Raw genomic sequence first — 18,469 nt, 5'->3', positions numbered from 1 at the left:
ATACCTTTTAATTTGCTTTTCAGTTGTTCAGGGTTTTTTTTGTTGTTGTTGTTTGTTCATTTGTTTTTTTACTGTACAGAAATTCAATTTTTTTAAGTGGTCAAATATCTTGAGCTTTAAGATTTCTTCTTTTGGTATCATGCAACGTCAGACTCTTATGCACTAAACTAACCACTTCCATGATGATGTACAGTGACTCACTTGGAAACTTTAAATTTGACTCAACATTTAAAACCTGCCCATTCTGACATGTAATTGTATAGGTTTTGTCCTATAATGGAGGAAAGCAGGCATATGCCACATATATATTTACTTACATATATAAACCTTATATATTTATAGTATCATAAAACATATTATTATATAGGATCATATTATGATGTGATTTACAATTTAGATGTTTTATGATTTCATGTACACACATATACACATATATGAGGTTATATATATAGCTGGCTAAGTGGCCTAAAAATTGATTTAGATTCAAGAATGACTCAGTGAGAACCAAAATGAAGATGGCATCTAAGGGGAATGGAAAGAACATAAAATTAGGAATCAGGAGGCCTGGATTCTAATCTCAGTCCCACATTAACTGGTCAGGTGTACTAGGCCCAGTCACTTAAAGTGGCCTCAGCTTTCTTACGTGTATGATGAGGCTGTTGGTAGATGATCCTAAATGCCTTTCTGGCATGGGCAGTCCGTGATCACACTTCTGGGTTTGCTCTTGGGTGACCACCAGGAAGGTTAAGGACAGAGAAGGGTAAATATAGCGGTCATGGAGAGGAGGTGCTGTCAGGTTATCCAGGGAGAAGCCAGCAGGTGCAGAGGAGAGAGATGACCCAGAATTCCATCATCCTAACCTAACTAACCGCTACCAAGACTGGAACAAAGTCCCACTTTATAAGCTGTCCGATTTCCCTTGTTTTACCAAGTATCAGCCTCCTCAATGCCCCTGAATCCCAAATGACACATCCTCCACCCAGTGAGCTGTCAGACCCTGAGGCTGCATTTGAATTAGTAAAGCACAAACTCATTTTGAATAGTTGGCTCCGGAGTAGTTTTATTTTATTTTTATTTTATTTATTTATTTATTTTTGCGGTACGCGGGCCTCTCACTGTTGTGGCCTCTCCCGCTGCAGAGCACAGGCTCCGGACGCGCAGGCTCAGCGGCCATGGCTCACGGGCCCAGCCGCTCCGCGGCCTGTGGGATCTTCCAGGACCGGGGCACGAACCTGTGTCCCCTGCATCGGCAGGCAGACTCTCAACCACTGCACCACCAGGGAAGCCCGGGAGTAGTTTTATTTTAATGGTCTACGGAAGGAATGTAGTGCTGGCTGACGTCTCCTAATTTTATCCCGGTTCCAAGGTCAAAAGCCCTGAGTGACTCTGGCAGTTATAAATCTTTGATAGGTCAGAAGTGGAATATAAAATTTGAGACTTGAAAGGCATTTCAGCAGTCATCTAGTCCAACTTCTTACTCCTAGCTCTGTGAATAGATCTTTTATTAATTTCATTTATTTAAAAGTTTTTAGACTTGTCTATAGATTTCCCTAAAAGCACATCCCAAATTTTAGTATGTAGTAGTATCATGTGTTGTTCATTTATTTATTAATTTTTCCCAATTATTTTGAACATTTTCAAACCCACAGAGAAGTGGAGAAAATAGTATGACTACCTATATACTCTTTCCCTAGGTTTATGAATTGTTAACGCATGGCTACATTTGTCTTATCTCTGTATTTCTATATAAATATACACACATATTTTTATCTGAGATATTTGAGAATAAGTCAGCTTATCATGCTCCCTCATGCCTAAATATGTCAAAATATATCTTCTGAGAATTAGAACATTCTCCACAGTTTTCCAAATTGGATGTACCATTTTGCACTCCTGCCAGCCACGTATGGGAGTTCCAGTTACGTCCTTGCCAAGTCTTGCTCTTCTCAAGCTTTCAAAATTTTAGATGCTCTAGTGGGTGTGCAGAGGTATTTCATTGTGGTTTTAATCTGCATTTCCCTGATGGATAATGATGTTAAACACTTTTTCAGAGATTTTTTTTTTAATGTAGTGCCTCTTCCAGTCTTTTGCCCATTAAAAAAAATAGATTATTTGTATTTTTTCTTATTGATTTGCAGGAACTCTTTATATTCTGAGTTTCTCTCTGATAGATGTAAAACAGAAGGACATTTGATTGAAATTATTTCATGTGTTGGCATAGTGTCTGACCTTGCCCATTTTTTCAAAAAGGGAAATAATTCAGTGCTAGCATGAATAATTATTCTGCATGTTCAGAAAAGAGATAGTGTGTATTAATTTAACACTTTTTTTTTCAGCCACTAAAACAAAGGAAACACTTGGACAAGCAAAATGATAGTCCCACAAGTATTTATCTTCTTTGCATAAATAGTCTTCCTTTTGGGAAACTGGACCTTTATATAGAGGCTGTTTGTATTTTAAGATAACCAGCAGGATCTTCTGGGAACTGGATGATAACCCCATTTTGTGGTAGTCATGACAGGGTGACATCGTGGGTTCAAAGATAAGAGGCATAGAACCCTGTTCTCTTCCTTTTCCAAAACCCTCCCAAAATATAGATAAAAAAGAGAGACTTCCTTGATGTAGTCAGAACGGTTATCTGTTGATAAAGGGACAGTTGGCATTAATCCAAACTGAAAACTTTAAGTAAGGATATTCCTAAAGGCTACACTGACATGACAGCATCATGCTGGCATTAGAGACGGTTCTGCAGGTGATTCTCATACCTCTTAGCCATGCCTGTACACAAGGCTGTGCTCTGAGTTACAAATGCGGGTCGCCTGTGTCCACACTGGCCAAAGCTAGGCTATTTATCAAGCCCTTTGCCACCTATAGAAGAGTTTTAGAAAACATCATTACCCAGCTCTTTCTGTTGTCATTACAGGGGAGCATGTTCAACACCTGGAAACCCATGTGGGTTGTGTTGTTAGAAGATGGAGTTGAATTCTATAAGAAGAAAAGTGATAACAGCCCCAAAGGAATGATTCCCCTGAAAGGAAGCACTCTGACTAGCCCTTGCCAGGACTTTGGCAAAAGGATGGTGAGTTGATGTCGTTAACCACCATGAATACCTTGTCAGGGGCTGACCCTTGAGACCATGCATAGCCTGCAATGTGAATGGAGTTTCCTGGGCCAGTCCCTCTCCACACCACCCACCCTCTACCCTGGGCATTTGGGTCTTTCTTGGCCAAGCACTTCCAGAACAGGGTTGGCTCAACTGCTGTGCTTCATAAGAGACCTCAGCCCCTTGAAAGGAGTCATTCCTAATGGGATGTGTTTTGATTTCAGTTTGTGTTTAAGATCACTACGACCAAACAGCAGGACCACTTCTTCCAGGCAGCCTTCCTGGAGGAGAGAGATGGCTGGGTTCGGGACATCAAGAAGGCCATTAAATGCATTGAAGGAGGTCAGAAGTTTGCCAGGAAATCTACCAGGAGGTCCATCCGACTGCCAGAAACCATTGACTTAGGGTGATTTTCTTTTTTAAAAAATTATTTTTTAACATCTTTATTGGAGTATAATTGCTTTACAATGTTGTGTCAGTTTCTGCTGTATAACAAAGTGAATCAGCTATACATATACATATATCCCCATATCTCCTCCCTCTTGCATCTCCCTCCCTCCCACCCTCCCTATCCCACCCCTCTAGGTGGTCACAAAGCACCGAGCTGATCTCCCTGTGCTCTGCGGCTGCTTCCCGCTAGCTATCTATTTTACGTTTGGTAGTGTATATATGTCCATGCCACTCTCTCACTTCATTCCATAGGGTGATTTTCTATGTTTGCTTCCCTTCACTCTTCCCTCCTCCCACCCTGCTTCTTGAGGAAATCTCACAACAGATCCTGCTCCAAGGCCTGCTTTGGTCACCTCTGAAGGCTGTATCCACCCTTCCAGGTCCATAGTACTGGCCCTTGGTTTACTAAGATGTTTACCTGGGTCTGAAGGAGTGATTGTGGCTTCTCTAAGGTCTAGCAGCTGAGGAGAGGGGGCAGTGGAATTTAAGTTCCCTCATTTTGGGTAATCTTGGCAGAGAGAGAGAGAAAGAGAGAGATAGAGAGAGAGAGATGCATCATTGTATATATGAAGTAGCCATAATAAGTTACTCTTAAAAGAAAGCTTCAGGGTCTATAGGTAGGTAGGAAAAGGCACGGGCTGTGTGTCCTAGCAGGTAAGGTTTCAAGTTCAAGTTCACACATTCAGCAAGGGTGAACACCTCTCCTAGCCGGAAGCCATTTGTTCCTTGGCCTAGATTAATGACCTCTGATGTTGACTGGCCTGGAATTGCAGGTGATGGTTGTTGCCTAAAGGTGGATATCACATGAGCCCCTTTCTCTAGGAGTCTTTTTACTTTTTGCTGGTTTTTGCTTTTATGTGGAACATATCCTGTAACAGGAGCCCTGCCAAGAAGAATTCCATATTGGCTACTTAAATTCCGTATTGGTTTACAAAATGGGTGAGGGGAGTCCTTAGGAGGGGACTGAAAAAAGTCCTCTGCATGCCTCCTGCAGGACGTGGCAGGTCACAGGAGTCTGATGAAATTGGTGCATTGAGCTTAGAGAGAATGAGCACTTTCTCTCACCAAGAAAGCTTTCTGGTAAAGACCCAAGAGGAGTTGCCTAGTCTAGCTGTAGCTGCTGGGTGGGGTGGTCAAGTGACCACATTTCTAACCACAGCTGTCAGAGCTAAGTGCGAATGATGCTTGTGCTACGTGGAGCCACGAGATCCATGAACGTGGCCTTGGGTTTTGTTGCTTGCAATTTCTCTGATAAGGCTATCTTTAGTTCATTACTTCAAGGACAAAAATGAGAATGTCTCGCTGTTTTGCTTTATCTCCTAATTTTTAGGATAAAGGGATACGCTTAGTCAAGACATTCACTTTCTGGGAGGCAAATGTCTATACCAGATGGTCTCTTGAAGGACACAAAGAAATGGGACATGAAGATTGAGCCCCAAGAACATTTCATCTTGGGCACCTAACTGGGGGCAACTCTCCATCTCAGACGCTAAAAATTAAACCAGCAGAGTTTAGTGAATTTAAGAGACGTTAAGTACCTTCCCAGTATGTTTTGCTGAATGTTGCTCAGGCCACAAAGTTATGCAATTATGAACTCTGCCGTCTAATGATGTACTTACGATCTACTGGAGAGATTAGGCTCAGGGTTCACCTGGGGAGGGGGAGGCTTGTACTCAGAAGCAGCCCCTTCGAGGCGGCAAATCCCAGAGAGGACCGGCCATTCTGAAAAGCTCTTACTCACCCATGTGTTTTCCTCTGTGCAGTGCCTTGTATTTGTCCATGAAAGACACTGAAAAAGGAGTAAAAGAGCTGAACCTAGAGAAGGACAAGAAGATTTTCAATCACTGCTTCACAGGTAAAAGGCCTTGTGAGTCTGAAGTGGGGCTTCTGGGGCAGGCGGTATGGAGGCCTCGCTCAGCCTCACGTGTGGGTGATGGATGTAGAGCATGGGGGCGGGGAGTGGGGTCATGGAATGCAGGCTGGTGGACATGATCACTGAACTTCCCCAGCGTGGAAGGAGAAAGAAGGGTGAAACAAAACTTTGTCGTTCAAGATAAAAATCTCAGAAGTTCCAGCTATATCAATCAAAGGGTCATGTTTTGTTTTCCAATAAATGGCAGGATGTTGAAATAGACACAGAGGTGAATAAGGTGATAAACAGGAATCAAGATACCCAATGTAAAATTTAGGTGGAAACATTCGGGATGTCTGAGGCTGCACGGGGTGAGGCATTATGCATTATGGGTTTAGGGAGGTGGTGTAGTGGTTTAAAACATGTTCTTTGGAGGCAGACTTCCTTGGTTCAAATTCTAGCTCTTCAGCGTACTAGCTGTAAAAGCTTAGGCCAACAATTTAGCCTCTCTTCACTTTCCTTGTCTATCAAATAGGGATAATCGTAGTGCACCTACATTAAGGCTTGCTGTAACTGTAATGTGTTTAGAACACACTCTAAGTACTATATGGTACAGGCTCTCAATGCAGTTATTATGGTTAAGGAGTCACACGTCTGCACAGACTATCAATTCTGTGTGTTCAGAAAAGAGAAAGAACTCAGGGGTAGTTGGGATGAATAGAAGATGGTGCCTAAATTCTACTCTGAAAGATGGGTAGAGTTTCTTTAAGTGTTTGTGGGAAGGAATTCTGATGAGGATAGTTAGGCTGAGCAGATGGTGAGGACAAAGTTATGGGGCTGAGATTTCCAGAATATTCATCAGGGAAAGAAAATGACCAGCCTGGTAGGACTGATGGTTCCTTAGGGGAAAAAAAATGAGGAGTACAGTTCGGGACTAGGTTGTCAGATGTCAGACATGGCTGACTTATGGTGGCAATAGAGGTCAAGAGAGGAGAACACTGAGAAGATACAACAGATGGAATCCGAAGGGCTGTCCAATCAATAGATAATGCACAAAAACGGTAGAGGTCAATGTTCTGAAGGTGGAGGATAAAGGGTGTGATCTGGGGAAATGGGGAGAGGGGGTGGGTAGTATCCCAGGGGAATTCAGCCTCAGAGAGTCAAGGCAGTGGTCCATTAGCATGAGGAAAGCCAGGGTTGAGATTTGGAATCCAGATACCAAGAATAAGGCAGGGCCCTAACTCAAGTAGGACCGAGGTCACTAAGACAAAGCCTCTGGAAAAAGAAACCAAGGGGAAGTTCTGGTATAGATCTGGGCACAAGGTCCCGGTCAGACTTATTTCCTGTGAAATGTCTTACTGAGTCCCAGAGTCCTGGGCTTGAACTACTTAAGTTCTCTCCATTGAAGGTCAGACTGGATTCTAGAAATTCAGGTGGCTTGAGCCTTCCTGTGGGACTCGGGTGGTCTCAGCGGAGAGACAAGTCTGTAGCAGAGACTGGGACCCAGGCACTGATGACATGTGATGGAGGACCTTGAATGTCAGGTGATGGGGAGATTAGACCGAAATTGTCTTTTGAGCTTCGGCATGCCTAGCTGAACACATATGGAATCTAGGATTAGAACACGTAAGTGAAGGCCCATGGCAGGTGTTAACTTGGGCCTAAGGTCACTTAAACCCTCTGAGTCTTAATTTTCTCATTCTTAAAAGAGGTCTGTAATTACCGCCCTACCTCTTTTACAGGGTCACTACAAGGATTAAAGTCAGAAATGCAGTATTAATTAGTTTATCCTTCTAGAGAAAGAAAAGTGGGCAAAGCATTTTGTATATGAAATTCATGGAAGGTACACTAATCAACTGCTTTCACTCTTGTTTCAAGGATGGCATATCCTACTGCTCTTGCTTTGATGACCTGGGACCTGTTATGTTGGCTCCCTGGTTGGCTACATTTGTACAGACTACATGTGTGTGTGTGTGTGTGTGTGTTAGTTTCAGGTGTACAGCACAGTGATTCAGTTATACCTACATATATATATATATATATATATATTCTTCTTTAGATTCTTTTCCCTTATAGGTCATTACAAAATATTGGGTATAGTGCCCTGCACTATGTGGTAGGACCTTGTTGGTTGTACAGAATATTTTTCATAAAAAGTTTCATTATAACCTGCTAATAATCCAGTTGATGGCTCCTTGCAATCCTCTCTTGAGGCAGAAGGCTGTTTGAATGGCTTCTCAAGGTCTCTGCTAGACCCTTGTCTAAGGTGTGACATTCGGTGCAAGGGACATCGCCAAATTCGAATTTAGGACATACACGTACTGTCAGGGTGTTTTCTGCTTAAAAACTTGCAATAGCTCTTCACTGCCAAATATCCTAATGTACCATCAAAGCTCTCCCCACTCACACTGGGCCTCCTCTCTCTCTCGTCATTGTTTGCCTTCTTTCCACCAACTCCTCCCCCCACCCACCAGCGGGGCTGCTTCATGCCTGTGTGAATCTGTTCACACTGCAGCTCCCTCAGCCCCTGCTGGTTCCTCTCGGCCCCTGCCTGAGTAGATGGTTGGCAAGCATCCAGTCAGTGTCACTTCCTCTGTGAAACTTTTCCTGATGGCGCGCACGCACGCGGTAGCCCTTCCCCCACCCACCCCTCCACGCCTTCCTGCAGATTTGACCCAGCAGCTCCCTGTATCCATCCACAGCAAAGCACTTGTCACAACACTTATCACGCAGATCCCCTTTTTAGATTCCCTGAGGAAGCCTCCCCAGTACCCATCACAGAACTTAGCTCCTAGCAGAAGTTCTAGGTCATTAATGGAATAAATGAGTGGGTTAGTAAAAACCATTTCTTTATGCACGCCTTGTTCCTTGAGGAGCATGTAAGTGTTTTCAAAACATTTTACATGGTTCCTTTTGTTTCCAGGTATCTGTCCCGCGGATTTCATTTTTCCTTCTTGGAGTAACAGGGAAGATGAGACAAGTCTGACACTTGGGTCATCCGGAGCTCTCCAGGGGCAACTGTCAGTGGCTTGTTCTTTGGTAAAGAGAGCTAACATACCCTCTGATGGTCCCATCCAGGTAACTGTGTCATCGACTGGCTGGTTTCCAATAAATCTGTTCGGAATCGCCAGGAGGGCCTGGTGGTAGCCTCCTCCTTGCTCAACGAAGGGTACCTGCAGCCTGCTGGAGACCTCTCCAAATACTCGGTGGACGGAACTGCTGAGAACCCTTTCCTCGACAACCCCGACGCCTTCTACTACTTTGTGAGTGAGAGAGCTCCCCACCTACTCCTCCTGGCTTGGGGGCTGCTCTGGGCGGGTTCTGGGTTGGTCTCAGTTCATATCCACCGTGAAAGAAAGAGCCCAGCCCTACAGCGTTGATCCATGTCCCTGACTTGACAGCTGTCCCCCTCCACCATGCCTGTCACATCCAGTGAGATTGTTTAAAGGAAAATATTGTTCACTTGAATAGTTTTCTTTATTTACTTTTAAAAATTTGCTATATCTATTCTTATTCTAAGCAAGAATTCTTTTATAAAAACTTATTAGGCCCAGGGGCTTCCCTGGTGGCGCAGTGGTTGAGAGTCCGCCTGCCGATGCAGGGGACACGGGTTCGTGCCCCGGTCCGGGAGGATCCCACATGCCGCGGAGCAGCTGGGCCTGTGAGCCATGGCCACTGAGCCTGCGCGTCCGGAGCCTGTGCTTTGCCGCGGGAGAGGCCACAACAGTGAAAGGCCCGCGTACCACAAAAAAAAACAACAACTTATTAGGCCCAAGTACATGACAGGCACCCACCTAGACAAAGGAGATACAGTAGTGGAAAGAAAAATAACAGGCAAAAATTATGGCCCTCTGGGAGCTTCCTTTCTAGAGGGAGATGTGTAAAATCCCAATGGGCCAGTTTTATATTTCCAAATAAACATTAAAATATGTGACTCAATACAAAATGTGTTCATCCGGGTTCCTTCCCCCTGCACCATGCGTATCCCCGGGGGCATGCTTACCACAGATTGGGAAACACTCTATTGCACAATACGGACTTAATCTTGGGTTACATGAGAAATCTGGCAAAGTGGATTTCTAGGGGGATTCTGGCAATTTTGTTTCTATTTGGGGTCAGAGCACAGAAGTAAGGAAGCTGCTTATAAAAATGAAGTGACTGTCACAGAGAGAGTTTCATTTCACTTTGGGGACATTCCCCTGTCAGAATTTTCTTTTTTTCAGAATTTTGATCTGGTTGTTTATAGCCATTTAAATGTGGGACTCTAAAAATACCCAGCACAGTGGCTCCTCTTCCTCCGTGTGATTCATTGCTCTCTTATAGCTGAGCAAGGCCCAGTTCCCTCCTGACCTCAGAGGATGTGGCTGGACACGTGCTCTTGGTCTTCTCAAAGTGGAGGAGCTGAGTGGCAGAGGGCGTTGTGGAGATTGTGTCATGTGCACAGTGTCTTATAAACTAGCCAACTCTGCTTTCAGGGATTTGGCCATAAGATCCCAAGAGAAGAAAGACTTTAAAAAAAGATGTGCTGAGCTAGACTTCCAATATAGCTTGGGGAACCCAAGAAAATGAAAGGATATTGATAAAAACCACACTTGAGCGGAGACAAGAGAGCATCTAGCAACAAGATATAAGCATCTAGATGGGACTTTCCTGGCAGTCCAGTGGTTAAGACTCTGAGCTTCCACTGCAGGGGGCGCCGGTTCAATCCCTGATCAGGAAACTAAGATCCCACATGCCACGCTGCAAGGCCAAAAAAAAAAAAAAAACCCAGAAACTTTAAAGTTCAAGTTGGAATAAACCAATAAACCACAGGGGGAAGGAGTGGCTGGAGGGGAGAGGGAGATGGAGATGGTATACGTAGCAATATGCCTAAGACTGGAAAATAAACTTGCTCTTTGGTTCCCCAACAGCCAGACAGTGGGTTCTTCTGTGAAGAGAATTCTAGTGATGATGATGTGATTCTGAAAGAAGAGTTCAGAGGGGTCATTATCAAGCAGGGATGTTTACTGAAGCAGGTGAGTGGTCACTACTCTTCCATTCTAACCTTTCTCCCTTACCAAGTCCTTTGTATTCTAAAGCACCAAATGGGATTTTGTTTGTTTGGTCAATAGTCAATTAGAAAATGACACCCACCTAGTGAAAGATAGATAGATAGTTAAGTAGATGATCAACGTGGCATTAGGTCAGGAGGACTGAGGCAGACAGGGCAGAAGCACCTGAAAATAGGGAAATTCGGGACGTCCCTGACAGTCCAGTGGTTAAGACGCCGCGCTTCCACTGCAGGGGGCGTGGGTTTGATCCCTGGTTGGGGAACTAAGATCCCACATGCTGTGCGGCGCAGCCCAAAAAATTAAAAATAAATAAATAAAATAGGGAAATTCTTCTTCTATCAATGTTTCAAGAAAATGCTGACCCTTTCATTAGCTGGAGGATATCAGCTGGCTAAGAGATGCCTTCAAAAGACAGGGATGTTTCATGGTAAAAGTACTTCCATTGGCCTATCCCTCCTCCCTTCAAAGTAACCAGGAAATAGGAACAGGCCATACCTGGAAGAGGAACATCATAAACCACTGAGAGCACGGAAGTACCATTTCAGACTGTGGGTGGGTCACGGTGAGACCAAATCCAGACAAGCTCTGCAAGAGCAGCAGCAGACAAAGGTCAAATCTGCTCAGAGGGCACAGACTCAGTCATGACCAGGTGTCCACCAGTACTGGCCACTGTCAGTCTGCAAGGCAGGGGCTGGGGTGAGCTGAAGAGCTCTGGTTAGTTACCGGGCTCCAAGGCACGGGATGCCAAGAGGTAAGAGAACACAAGGGCTGGAGCTGAGTGAAGAACTCAAGGCCAGCACCTCTACAGGAAAATATGCGAATATTCAGGGTGAAACAACTGAGGCTAGTATATGTTGTCGAGAAGCCAAAGCCGCTTTTTAAGGCCAAGGTCTTGCCCTCGTGGCTGTGCCGTGAGCTGTCTTAAAGGCACTTCTCAGTACGTAGCAGAGAGAATCTGGTTGCTGTAAGGAGATTTCCATGTATTGTCTATAGGTCCCGTGGGACTGAGAGACTTGACTTATAATAGGACCCTGAACTTCCAGGGTGAAGAGAGAAGAACCAAAGTTGAACGTATATTTATACTTAGAAAAGAGAACGTTGATATGGATTTGAGTTTCACTAGGGGAAGTAGGGCATTGGTGTGGAAAACTTACCTTCACATCAGGTTTTGAGAGAACGAGGTCCTAGGGAATAATACAGCCACGGTTTAGAAAGGATTCTAGACGATTCTAATAACTTTTATGACAGGGTGCTCACTGACTAGATTAAAGGAAGAGCATAGGAGCAGGGCCAGCCTTATACAGGGAAGGATCTGGCTGCTGCCCATAGGCAGAGCTTGTCCATCACCTGATTTCTCATTTGTCTGACAAACGTTCCTACGTTATCTGGCTCTTTCATTACAGGTGCTGAAAGGTGGCTGTTAAAGCAGGAATCACTTGGGGGGGGGGAATTTCATTGTTTCCTTTTTGTTGATGTCTTCTATAGTTCTAGATCGTTATCAGCCATGAAGGACTTTTCTTGAGTTAGTTGATCTGACGAGGCTTAATTTAGAGCGGAGCCCGGAGGAAACTGAACATGAAGGTTGAAAAGGGGTAGACAAAGTCCCAGCTGGACTGGACTTGTGTATCCGTGGATCTGGAGGAAACGGCGTGGGGCAGAAGCCTTAGTGTCCTCAGCCCGTGGGCAGCATCAGCTAAGGCAAAGAGCAGGCACTCATAACAAGAATTCTAGAAACTGACGCTTTACAAAAGCCATTCTGTATGTGATACTGCAGATAGAAATGTTCTCTGTTCTCCCATATGACTCTACAGCGTTCCTCGCTCCATGCTTCAGGCAAGTAAAAGGTTCTTTGGAGCTGAGCTCCTTGACCAGACGACCTGCCAAATACCTTAGACCCATTCCTGAAAGCTCTCTTTAGACTCTTCTGACCTGGCATTATGAAGGAGGCACAGTTTGCTAAAATCACAAACGTTTCATCACTTTCTACACAAGCGCAGTGAAAAATTTTGGAAAATTTGTATATGTGCCTCTTAACATGTGGTGCTTCAGAAATAGCGGACAATATTCTTCATATTGGCAACATAGAAACTATGTATTTTCTAATCTAACTTTTTTAGCTTCTGGAGTTGTCATTTGAATTTACTGTGGGAAATCATAGGATCAGCTTTAACATAACATTTTAAACAACTGCTATCAGCGAATTGAAATAACTGGGTAATTCAAGGCAATTACAAACAGATATGAAGGGGCTCCCGTGTGCCAGGCACGGTGCTGGGTGTGGGAGAAACAAAGATAAACAGACACAAATCCCGCCTCAGAACCCACAGTCTAGATGGTGTCAATGGTTAATTCTATGGGGAAGGGCCAAGTCCTATTCTTCATCATGTCTGTCACAACCACTATTGCTTCCAATTTCCATTGCTGCTACCCATTGTTAGTCCCTAATGATTTTATGCCAGGATTGTTGCAATCATTTCTTGATGATCTTCTTATTACCATATTATCTTACCCCTGGCTTATCTTTCATCTAGCCAGCTGGTCCATCCTGTATGTTGTCACCATATTAATCTTCCTAAAATGTCACTGTAATCTTTTCGCTTCCAACTCAAAAGCCACCAATGAAAATACCCCCATGTTTCAGTTTTTACTGTTTGCTTCCACTTTTCCAAACTTGCCTCTGCTGTTCCTCATGAGCCCTGCCTTCTAGCCTGACTGGTCTTACTCATCAGGGTCTGAATATGCCTTGGACATTCCCACCGCTGCTTTTTTTGTTGTCAGTGGTCTTCCCACCCACCTCTTTCTCACCTATATAACTCCTGTGTGTACCACGTGGATAAACGTAGGTTTTTATGAGGCTCTCTTTGACATCCCAAACCCACAATTACATACCCTTCATTTAAATCCTTTGAAACCAGGACCTACTGTATAGCACAGGGAACTATACTCAATATCTTGTGATAACCTATAATGGAAAAGAATCTAAAAAAGAATATATATACGTGTGTGTACATAACCGAATCAATTTGCTGTATACCTGAAACTGACACAACATTGTAAATCAACTGTATTTCAGTAAAAATTTTAAAAACCCAAAAAACCAAAAAAAAACCCAAATTAACTTTCCAAATAATAAACAATAAATATTTAAAGAATTCTTTGAAACTCATTACCTATACATGTTATTTGATTTGGACATTTGCTATTTTATATTTCCACATAGGGTATAAACTCTTGGAAGCACAGGGCCATGTCTTAAATCTCTTGATAGCGCCCCATTACCTAACACAATACACTGTACATAGTACTGTCTTATATAATTCTAAAGCTGTAAGACAATCTTAGAAATAACTTAATCCATGATTTAATAACATCTATCTACTGCTATCTCTCTGACAAAGGTCTGGGTTGTAGCCTGGTTTCTCCTGGAGTTAGGATTTCATCTTTATTTTTTTCTTATTTCAACTCAACAAGACTTATCACGTAGGTACTAGGTGTACTGACTGATGCGAAGAACTCATCCTTTCTTTTTCTGTGTTGATCTTGGATACAGGGGCATAGGCGGAAGAACTGGAAAGTGAGGAAATTCATTCTGAGAGAAGACCCTGCGTATCTGCACTACTATGACCCTGCTGGGGTGAGAGGCTGTGCTCGATAAACCCATCCCACTAGAAGCCTCTGCTGCTTCTATCCGCTGGGCTTCCCAGGCCCCTTTCTGCTCTGCTGAAGCCCCTTTCCTCTTCACGATCCCCTCTTCTTTTTCCTCACCCTCCTCTACCTTGTCCTACCCCTTCTTATTGCAAAGATCTGAGATCGTAGGCTTTGAGGCCAGCAGAATCACAGGGATGGAAGAAAATATCACTCTATGGTCATTTATTTGGTCAACTCAACAGAATTTTCTTTGTTTGCCCCAATCTGATATTTTCAGAGGAACTCAACCAATCCAACACTGTGCTCTTGGCTTGATATGCAAAAAAGTGATAATTCCTCTTCTAGGCCTACTTCAGTGAGAACATTGTTTGAGTCCAGCCATTTGGGCTGTTGATTATTCAGAAGAGGGCTTTTTCCTCAATACAATGAACATGTCTATCTGGACCGGGTCCTCAGCCTCTGCTTGCAGGGCAGGGCTCTTCGATTCCCTCCTGTGGAGGTTATACTACTATGCCTGTTGCCTGGGGCCAAAGGGCTCCGGAAACGTGTGGTCCTTCTCTCATGGGACGTGATGGTTCAGCCTCACTGCCTCCTCTGCCTGCCACTTTCCTCCGGATGTGAAGCTCAGATCGACTTGTGTCTCGTCTTCCAGCTTCCACACCCCCCTGCTGTGTGAACTGAGGGATGGAGGCTCCAGAAGGGGTTCTCTTTCATCTCTTTCTGCTCTTATCTACACCACAGTGAGTCTGTGTGGCTTTTGCACCAACAGCATAAAGAATACCCATACATTTTACTTTGGAAACATAATGAAGGACTCCTCTCTCCTTTAGGGGGAAGATCCCTTGGGAGCGATTCGCCTGAGAGGCTGTGTGGTGACCTCAGTGGAGAGCAACCCAGATGGTAAGAATGAATTTTTGTGGGAGAGAGGTGTGTCTACCCAGGCTCCCTTCCCACACCTGGGCACCCTGAGTCAACAGCACTCACTCCATCACTCCCTCACTCAGGCATGAATGACTTTACTGTCTGAAAACTTTAGAGAGACCCAAAGCTATTCTCTCCCAACTGCTGCACTGGCTCTCCGGGCTTCGGGGACTTGGAGTGGTTTTGTGGATGCCTTGAATAAATCCTAGTGCAATGCTGAGAAAAATCCATCACCTCAGAACCGGCTTAGATGGAGACATTTGTTCCCTCCTGATGCCTGAGGCTGAGCCATGACGTTCCTTAAAGGGGACCTTTTACAGACCAGGAAATATCCCACAACAAAAGGAACATTTGCGCCGTGAGGCAGTGTGGGGAGCAGGAACTGCTCCTGGGTTATAGTTAGGTCTAGGCTAGTTAGTGAGTGGCACAACTTTGCGTTGAGTTGCGTAACTCATCTGGGCTCTCCCGTCTCCTCCGAGAATGATGGAGTCGTACCAGATGACCCTTGGGTCCTGATCACAAGTCTATGATTTGGTGATGAAATGACCGTGTCTCCTCAGGTGTAGGGAGGAGTGGTGTCAGTGGGAAGATGTGGTTCAGACATCCAGACCCTGGTTTCTCCTTGTCATTTTGGGTTTATGAGGTTATGGAGGCTGACAGGAAAACACTGCAGCTGCAAAAGCTGAGATTTTTACTATTCCTGGATCTGCTCACTCGCCTCTCCCCGTAGGGTCTTCCTTAGGGTTGGGGTGGAGAGCGTGCTGCCTTCCGATCTTTCAGCGAAGAGTCTCACTTAGCCCTTGATAAAAACCAGTTCAGGGGGCTTCCCTGGTGGCGCAGTGGTTGAGAATCCGCCTGCCGATGCAGGGGACACGGGTTCGTGCCCTGGACCAGGAAGATCCCACGTGCCGCGGAACAGCTGGGCCCGTGAGCCATGCCTGCTGGGCCTGAGCGTCCGGAGCCTGTGCTCCTTAAAGGAAGAGGCCACAGCAGTGAGAGGCCCGTGTACCACAAAAAAAAAAAAAAAAAAAAAAAAAAAAAGAAAGAAAAAAACCAGTTCAGGCTATACTGATGGCACTGGTGGTGAATCTGGGGGTTTTTTGATGTTTTAAAAAAATATATTGAGGTCAGCTCTTGGTTTATGTTGTGAGTGGAGGAAAGATACTCACTGGACACTATTACAGGGTTAAACACTATTTGTGTGCAAAAGTGAGAAATTTAGTTTGCTTATAAACTATAAAATGTTTCTCCTTGAAGGTTTTACTTCTTAAACACACATACACACACAAGCACAAAATCATACTACACACCTGTATATATAAGCACTATATAGATAATCATATCATGAATATGTATGATCATACAGTGATAGTAAGTTTGAAAATCACATATTTAATTTTTTTGGAACGCTTGAAAAATGAGGACTTCATTGCTTGCAGAAGGAGGGTGAACTAGGGGCCTTTCTGGTGCCCATGCCCACCGTCACTTTTTCTCTCACCAGGCAAGAAGAGTGAAGACGAGAACCTCTTTGAGATCATCACGGCTGATGAAGTTCACTATTTCTTGCAAGCGGCCACCCCCAAGGAGCGTACCGAGTGGATCAAAGCCATCCAGGTGGCCTTCCGGACGGGGAAGTGAGGACACGCCTGCGACCTGCACCACCCCGCTTCCCGAGGGAACCTCATGGATAAGCTCGGTCCAGGACCTGGCCACTTCTGCGACAGATCAGCGAGAAAGGGCCCAGGGGTGGGACATTATCATCTTCGGGGGTCCTGAATTTAACTAACCACGTGCTGCGTGATGTTCGCCTACACCGACCGCATTGCTCACTGAAGCCTCTCTGCCGCTCTCTGTGTCCCCCAGGCAGATATAACAAGCCGTGTGGCCTGGGGACGTTGCTTACCCTCTCCAGGCCTCAGGTTCCTCCTCTGGAAAATGAAGGAGTTGAACTAGGAGAGCCCTGAGGTCCTCCCTAGCTTCAAAAGCCCCACGATTCTAGGACCCATGGCAGTGCAGCCGGAGTCCCTCTGTGGCCTTCAGAACCCGAAACAACTCTTCCCTTTGAAACTGTTGCCCATCTGTACTAAGAGCACTAGGTACAAACCTCTTTTTTTCCCTTTTGCTGCCTTCCCTTGCTCTTGGCCACAGGATCATGTATCACGGTCAAGGAGAACCCTCTTCCTTCCTTGCCCTGCCCAGAAACTTCCTGAGAGCCAGCGCCACAGTGGTGGCTTTAGCTTGAAGCCTTGTGACGACAGCCTGGAAAATTATGTCTTCTGAGAAAAAGACCCGAGGAAACCAGGGTCCTCTCCACGTCCTGAAACTGCCCAAAGCAGACGTGTTCCACTCGCACTGGAGACTGATCTGACTCGGGGCTATCTTTGTCCCTTTCCAGAGCATTTCTCTACCATTTTTTCTAATTAGGAGCAGGAACTCCAAATCTGCAAGATTCTGTTTCATTTGAGTGTTTACAGAAAAAAGTGGCCAGAGGGGTTTTCTCTATGGGGTCTCTCCATGGGTGAAGGGGCTGGACAGCTGCCCGCCTGAAGTGTCCCCCCAGCTCCAGAGGGTGGAGGGGCTGGATCACAGGCCGGCTGATTGGCTGATGAGTTTATACAAAGACAGCTCTGAAAGGACTTACATCTAGACAGCACGTGGAGGTGGCCGTCACATTGTGCCATGCCTTCAATTCTTGAGTTAAAGATACTGTGGTTGTGCCTTAAAGCAGATGCTTTAAGGACAAGCTGTCCGGTCTCCTGCTTGGCCTCTGAGGGGCCTCATGGACCCATCATCAGCCAGCGGGATCTGACCTAGATTCAAATTGGGTACCTGCTTCCAATTTTTGACCCCGTCCACCAACTAGTGATTCTAAACCAAAATTGAGAAGGAAATCTGGTATGTTGTGCAGGTGTATTTTCCAACTTCAGATTTTTAATTTTAAGGCCCTAGTAAGGAAAGGAGAGTAGAAAATTCTTCCTGGTTTTATCAGCTCCTCTCTTTCCCTCCCCCAATTCTACACAATATCCTTGAAGCTATTCCTACCTCCAGACTGTTTTCTCAATGGCCGAGAGATGGAAGACTACCTTTTCTCTGATTCTTTAGTAAACTGTATTAGAACATGCATAGTAGTTTTCCTATATTCAGTGTTAAAAGTATTTATTAATATGGAATCAGTATTGAGTTTTGAAATAAATGTTACCATGTTTAGCGTCTTCTTGGTACCATGACTCTGATGTTTTGCCTGACATTAGTGACTCCCCCTTTTTACCACCTACTTTCCCTTACTGAGGATAACACCATCTGTCATCTCTCAAGTTATCCCAATGACTTTGTAATTTTTTAAAAAACAAGGTGTATTCTAGGGAGCAAGATGATAGGGAAAATAAAATATGGGGAAAATAAAGATAAGGCATAGGGAAAAGGAAGATATACAGACAGTATATC

At 44.7% G+C, this 18,469-nt stretch overlaps 1 protein-coding gene across 10 annotated transcripts in view; it reads left to right on the top strand.

Moving 5' to 3' along the window:
- The window catches only part of PLEK (pleckstrin), a 66,565-nt gene extending 48,328 nt beyond the window's left edge, over positions 1–18,237 (top strand). For all 10 annotated transcript variants that reach the window (XM_079941061.1, XM_079941059.1, XM_079941053.1 and 7 more), the window contains 8 exons: positions 2,924–3,079; positions 3,328–3,509; positions 5,317–5,408; positions 8,484–8,668; positions 10,316–10,420; positions 14,007–14,090; positions 14,935–15,004; positions 16,527–18,237. In XM_079941061.1, the coding sequence (XP_079797187.1) occupies positions 2,930–3,079; positions 3,328–3,509; positions 5,317–5,408; positions 8,484–8,668; positions 10,316–10,420; positions 14,007–14,090; positions 14,935–15,004; positions 16,527–16,663 (1,005 nt within the window). In that variant the 5' untranslated portion in view covers positions 2,924–2,929 and the 3' untranslated portion in view covers positions 16,664–18,237. The remainder of the gene's footprint in view (positions 1–2,923; positions 3,080–3,327; positions 3,510–5,316; positions 5,409–8,483; positions 8,669–10,315; positions 10,421–14,006; positions 14,091–14,934; positions 15,005–16,526) is intronic.
- The last annotated feature ends 232 nt before the right edge of the window (positions 18,238–18,469 follow it).

The sequence above is a fragment of the Stenella coeruleoalba genome (assembly GCF_951394435.1).
Source record: "Stenella coeruleoalba genome assembly, chromosome: 13".
Classification (NCBI taxonomy): domain Eukaryota; kingdom Metazoa; phylum Chordata; class Mammalia; order Artiodactyla; family Delphinidae; genus Stenella; species Stenella coeruleoalba.
Note: the sequence above shows the minus strand (reverse complement) of the source record. Positions and strands in the feature narration are given on the sequence as shown.